The following is a 7,108-nucleotide window of genomic DNA, read 5'->3' on the forward strand; positions in this document are numbered from 1 at the left end:
AAGACAAATGACCAAAAGAATAGAACAGAATTCACAAAAAGATCTATGTATATTTGGGAGTTTGGTGTACAGCAGTATGGCATTATAAATAAGTGAAGAAAGGACAAGAAAATGCCACATGGACCATTAGCCAACCACATGGAAAAAATATATAAATCCCTCTCTTGATCTGTTTACAAAAATAAATTCCAGATGGAATAAAAGCCTAAATGAAAAAAGCCAAACTATAAAACTCATATAAGAGGATATCCTTAATGCCATTAAATTAGTAAAGGAAATAAAAGTCACACACACAAAATTTTAACGTTAAAGGAAAAGACTGATAAATTAAAATACAAGTCACTAAAAACCAAGTTAAAAGACATGCCATAATAGACTGGAAGAAGGCATCTCTAACATATAAAATCAGCAAAGGACTAGACATCCAGAAATTAGAAAGAACTTCTAGAAATCAGCAACAGAAGGGCAAAACCTCAATAGGAAACTGGGCAAATGATATGAATGGATAATTCAGAGAAAAGAAAACCCAAAGTGTCATTAAAGATATGGGAAGATATGCAATGTTATGAGTAAGCAATGATAATCATCACACTGGCAAAAATTAAGAAGTCTAAAGATACTAGAAATCAGCAAGGATGTGGAAAAACAGCAAATTTCAAATACTGATGAGACTGGAAACAAATAAGAAATCAACTTGGCAATATGAACAGAATTAAGCTACTCTATTGTCTAAAGAATTCCACTTCCAGGCATACTACTTAGAGAAATCTCAGATGGGCACAAAGAAGGTATGTACAAAGATGTTCAAAGTAGCATTGTTTATAATGGCAAAAGACTGGAAACACTCTGAATGTCTGTGAATAGGAAAATATATAAACTGCAGCACAGTCATTCAATAGACTATTATATGATCATTAAAATGAATGAACTAGAGCTATATGTATTAAAAACTGATAGATAAAAAATTAATAAAAAAGCAATTTGCAATAGGATATTACTGTATGATACCATTAATACAAATTTTAAAAACATACAGAACTGTACCTTGTATTTTACAGGTAAATTCACATACAGGAAAAATTTTTTAAATGGATGGGAAGGATAAACTTCCCATCTTCAGGTTGGCAGTAACCTCAGGTGAGACATGACAGATATAGGATGCTTTATTTCTAAAACAAACAACAAAGATCTGAAGCCAGTATGGCAAAACATTAACATCTATAAAGTTGGGTTGGTGGGAATATATGTACCCATTTTGCACATTTCTATGTATTTTGAAATCTTTTATAATTTAAAAAATTTTAATTGTGTGGGCAGTTTAGGACATGGATGCAGAAAATACAGGTTACTGTTTCATGAGTATTGATAGCAACAATATAAAGGTAGCTTAAAAACAAATTTTAAACAGGGAACATATTAGCCTCATGGTAGATTAGAATATGTGTGTATGTATACATATGTACATAAGTGCATACACACACACACACACACATTCATTTCCATTTGGAAACAGGAGAAAACAAGGAAAGAGAATCAAGGCAATGACTGTGTAATTGCCTTCTAGCCTAGTAAGTCACATGGCACAACAGGACTATCTAACCATCAGTGCCTGCAAGTAAGACCTAAGTTTTTCCCTCTTAATATTTTTACTGTATTCCTTTTTCTATGTTTATCCTGTTGGCTAGAATGCCTGTGAAACTTGATGAACAACAATGATGGACATGTGCTGTTTCTGACTCTACTAAAATAAACAGAGAGGCAATAACAGAGCAATGCAGAGCATGCACGATGGAGTCAAACTATCTGGGTTCAATCTCTGGTGCTAGCACTTACTAGGTATAAACTTAGCCAACTGATTTAATATATGAATCTCCCTGTGCTCATCTGTAAAATGGTGAGCAATAAAGAAAAGTTTACTCTTGCCTTCTCTACATTACTGGTCTTACCTGAATAGTTTCTTCTAGGCGGTAGCACTCAAGGACTTGCAGTGTCTCTATAACCTGGTTTGGGCTGAACTGACACAACAGCTCAATGAACTGCTCTGTAATACAAGGAGATAGCTGCAGCAATTCTTGATTTACATGAATACCTTCCCTGAAAACAGAAAAGGCAACACAGTAGCATTATTTAATCATACCATAATTAAAGCTACAGGTGAAAAGTATGTTACCTTAAAACCAAGACTACCTTTTGAGCAAGTAAAATCATGAATTAAAAGTCTTAATGTTACTTAGGTTATTAAGGTGAATTATACACTACATCAGAAACACTCTAAATCACAATATTTCTCAATTTACATTGAATAATTAAGGAAATGATATTCAGTGGAGGCTCCTCTAAATCATACCTGAAGTTGTACTGTTGCTCTAAAAGAAACAAAGATGACTCAATTTAGTTTAGACAATTTGATCCATGAGTAATTATATATAACAAGCCATCTTCTAGTCTCAACAACTGTCCCTACTAAACTTCCCTTATAGCACCAATCACATAATGTTGTAATTACTTCTTCAATTATCTATCTTCTCTAAAAGACTATAAATTCTGTGAGGGTAGGCACCAGTACCTTCTCACTAATGAATTCTTAAAGCCTACAACAGTGTCTTCCATGTAGCAAAGGCTAATTATTTGGTTGCTGTTAAAACAAATAAGTGGATGAATAGTAGGTTATACAAAATTTATGGTTCATTTGCCTTGTATGCCAGCCACTCACAAAGCCCACTATTCATAATGCCTACACAAAAGCTGTGGGAGTATTAGTTTTACCATGGTGAACACTACTGGAACTATTTAGAAAAATCAACTGCGGTTCATTGGAGATATAAGAATCATCTTCTCTCTACCTTCAAAAGACGTCAGTTCCTTCTGGGAGTCCTATCTTCTCTTCAGAATTCCTCAACTAAAGCTCCTTATACAAAGAACTGGAGCAGCATTAATAACATACAAAAAACTGCTATAAAAACTCCCTACAAACAAAAGTCCAGGACCAGATGGCTTCACTGGGAAATTCTACCAAATGTACAAAGAACTTATACCGATCCTTCTCAAACTCTTCCAAAAGACTGAAGAGGAAGGAATACTCCCAAAGACATTCTATGAAGCCACCATCACCCTGATACCAAAACCAGACAAAGACACTACCATAAAAGAAAATTAAAGGCCAATATCTTTGGTGAATATAGATGCAAAAACTCAACAAATATTAGCAAACCGAATCCAACAACACATAAAAAAGGTCATACACCATGACCAAGTTGGATTCATCCCAGGGTCCCAAGGATGGTTCAACACATGCAAATCATCAATGTGATACACCACATCAACAAAAACCACATGATCATCTTAATAGAAACAGAAAAAGCATTTGACAAAATTCAACAGCCATTCATGATAAAAGCCCTTAAGAAATGGGTATAGAGGGAACATATCTCAACATAATAAAAGCTATTTATGACAAACCCACAGCCAATATAATACTCAACAGTGAAAAGCTGAAAGCCTTCCCATTAAAATCTGGAACAAGGATGCCCACTCTCACCACTTCTCTTCAACATAGTATTGGAAGTCCTAGCCACAGCAATCACACAAGAAAAAGAAATAAAAGGTATTCAAATTGGTAGGGAAGAGGTAAAAGTGTCACTGTATGCAGACGACATAGTTTTCTACTATATATAAAAAATCCTAAAGATTCCACACAACAACTACTAGAACTGATAAATGAATTCAGCAATGTAGCAGGATACAAGATTAACATACAGAAATCGGTTGCATGTGTTTACACTAACAATGGAACAGCATAAAGGGAATGTAAAAAAATAATACCTTTTAAAACTGCATCATAAATAAATAAAATATTCAGGAATAAACCCCATCAAGGAGGTGAAAGACTTACATGCTGAGAACTACAAAACATTAATAAAGGAAATTAAAGATGATTCAAAGAAATGGAAAGATATTCCATGCTCTTGGATTGGAAGAATCAGTACTGTTGAAACGGCAATACTACCCAAAGCAATCTTCAGATTAAATGTGATCCCTATCAAATTACCCATGACACTTTTCACAAAACTAGAACAAATAAATCTAAAATTTATATGGAAACATAAAAGACCCAGAATTGCCAAGGCAATCCTGAGGAGGCATAACCCTCCCAGACTTCAGATAATACTACAAAGCTTCAGTAATCAAAACAGTGTGGTATTGGCACAAAAAAAGACATACAGATCAATGGAACAGAATAGAGACCCCCAGAAATAAACCCACACACCTCTGGTCAATTAATGTTCAACAAAGGAGGCCAAAAAATAAAATGTGAAAAAGACAGTCTCTTCAGCAAGTGGTGCTGGGAAAGTTGAACAGCTGCATGTAAATCAAAGAAGTCAGAACATACCCTCACGCCATGCACAAAAATAAGCTCAAAATGGCTTAAAGACTTAAATACAAGACAAGACACCATAAAACTCCTAGAAGAGATCATAGACAAAACATTCCCTGACATAAATTGTACCAATGTTTTCTTAGGTCAGTCTCCCAAGGTAATAGAAATAAAAGCAAAAATAAACAAATGGGACCTAATCAAACTTACAAGCTTTTGCACAGCAAAGGAAACCATAAACAAAAGGAAAAGAAAACCTACAGAATGGGAGAAAATATTTGTGAAGGATGGGACCAACAAGGGCTTAATTGCCAAAATATACAAACAGCTCATACAACTCAACAACAAAAGAACAAACCCAATCGAAAAATGGAAAGTCAACCACTAGAAAAAGTTTTCTAAAAGAAGTATAATTAATATACTAAGAGAGATAAAAAATGGAATCATATACAAAACACTCAGTTAAAGTCAGAGGAGGCATAAAAATAGTAGGAAACAAACAAAAAGAAACAAAAAACAAGGGTGATGAATAAAAATAGTATAAACAGAACAGAAGAAAGGGTAGGATTTTGTAAAAGCCACAAAGTACCTTAATATGTGTCCTTTTCATTGTAAATCGAAAAAATATGGGTATTTGGAAAGATTTCTTTAAATATCAATGAAGCAAAGTTTTTGAAACTTTAGTTTTGTAGCATCACATGCCAGTTTTCATTGTTTCAGAAATTCTAAAAGCAAAGAGCAGACCATTCCAAACTCCTAACAATTGCTCTCATTTTTATTATTAACGTATCAATCTAAATTTCTATTAACTAAGCAATTAGTGGGGGTAAAGAATATGGTGAGCATTAAGTTACCTACATCTAACCACATCATCTGATTATCATTCAATCATACACACAAACAGTATGTGTGCATACCATTTAATGTTATGTATTTTTCCAGTTTAGCATTATTTAAACATTCACATTGCCACGTTTGCCAATTTGGTACTTAATTATGTTCATATACCTTACCATTTATATAGCTATCTCCCCCATCTACTTTTTTAAACAGTTTTTTCACTATATAAATGTTAATATGGATATTTCAATATTAACTACCTTTTGCTTATGGTATTTCCTTAAAATATATTTTCCAAAATGGAATCACTGGAACAAAGCACATGTACAACCTTAGAGCTCTTAACACATATAGATAAAACTATGAAAAGAAAGAAAACAAAGTGGACTAAAAGGGAGGAACACATATTCAAAGGGTGGGCAGAACAACCCTGTGTAGTGTATCCCATGAACAAAAAGTTCAGTACTACTGAGGAATAAAGGGGAAAAGAGAAATGGCAGGATGGAAGAAAATTAAGCTGAACCACTATGCCTGAATAAGATCAAGAAGGGTCTTTTACACCATAAGGTGTTCAGATTTTACCTTGGATAATGGAAACTAAAAGAACTTTGAGAAGGGGAAAGGGAACACTATCATTATTTGCCTATTTGAAAATGGAAGTAGAAGAATTAAGAAGGCTGGTTAGGAGACCAGCAAAAAAGACCAGAAGAGAGATACTGAGGGCCTGAACCAGGGCAGAGGGGGTGGACAAGAGAAGGACTCACATGTAAGAGATATACAAGAGGTACATTTTGATGACTGACTGGTTCTGTGTGGTGTGGCTGAGAAGGTGCAGTGGAGTTGGTAAAGGAAAGTTAAAAATTCATCATCACACCAAGGATTTTATTTAAGACACTTACACTGCAATTGCCTCTGAAGGCAGGGTTCCACCTTATTCACCATTTTATCTCCCATGCCTGTCACAGTGCTTAGTATGCTGTAGTTACTCAGTAAATTTTTAAATAAAATAAATGGGTGGATACAGCCATTTGCTAAGAGAGAAAATAAAGTAGGAGGAACAGGTTTAGACTGAAAAAAGTGAGTATAATTTTGAACCATTTCAACCTCTCACACATTGCTTAGCAGATAGCAATCTCATTATAAAGAATTATTAAATTAAGGAATAAAGATATAAATGCATGTAAACTATCTATCCATCCATCCATTTACCTAAAAGAAGATTAGTAGATGATGATGTATTAGGATTTAGAAGGTTGAATTTGAGCTGCTGGCAAAAATACTAACAAAGATAACGATATCTGGTGGTGAGCCTGGCCAAGCAGACAGGCACTCACTGAGGTAGGAATGCATTTTTATATGCCAAAGTTCATGAATATATATAATGTTCTATTTTTTTAACTTTGAAATATGCTATTTCAACACTGTGTCAATATCTTAAAATATCCCTTCAGAATTATCCACAGAAACAGTGACAGATTCAATTTAAATCCAATGTATAACCATTTCCATAATCTATGTTTTGCTCCTTGGCAAAGATACTAATTTCCTTAGCAATGCTCAATTTTTACTTTATTTTGATTAAAGACTTAGAAATACAGTACAACGTTTTATGTGTTTTTTTCCTACAAGAAAATCATACCATATATTTCAGAGGCCTCCAGGACATTGTTAACAAAGGCTAAATGGACATTACCAAGAAAATTGTACTGAGGAAAATATTGTGACTATAAATACACTTGCACATTCTCTTTATTCCTTATGAAGCTCATAGCCCCACAAAAACCGTCAGTGTCTTTTAGTATTATCCTTCAAGCATCCCCACTGCACAAAGGACCTGCATCTGGATGTAAGTATATCAGGAGAACTCCTGTGAGAAATCTTGGCCAGCAGGAA

At 34.2% G+C, this 7,108-nt stretch overlaps 1 protein-coding gene across 2 annotated transcripts in view; it reads right to left on the bottom strand.

The window, feature by feature from the left end:
• The window catches only part of VPS8 (VPS8 subunit of CORVET complex), a 282,734-nt gene that overhangs the window by 117,255 nt on the left and 158,371 nt on the right, over positions 1 to 7,108 (bottom strand). For both annotated transcript variants that reach the window (XM_007451396.1, XM_007451397.1), the window contains one exon: positions 1,947 to 2,094. In XM_007451396.1, the coding sequence (XP_007451458.1) occupies positions 1,947 to 2,094 (148 nt within the window). The remainder of the gene's footprint in view (positions 1 to 1,946; positions 2,095 to 7,108) is intronic.

The sequence above is a fragment of the Lipotes vexillifer genome, unplaced genomic scaffold (assembly GCF_000442215.2).
Source record: "Lipotes vexillifer unplaced genomic scaffold, Lipotes_vexillifer_v1.1 scaffold513, whole genome shotgun sequence".
NCBI classification, from domain to species: domain Eukaryota; kingdom Metazoa; phylum Chordata; class Mammalia; order Artiodactyla; family Lipotidae; genus Lipotes; species Lipotes vexillifer.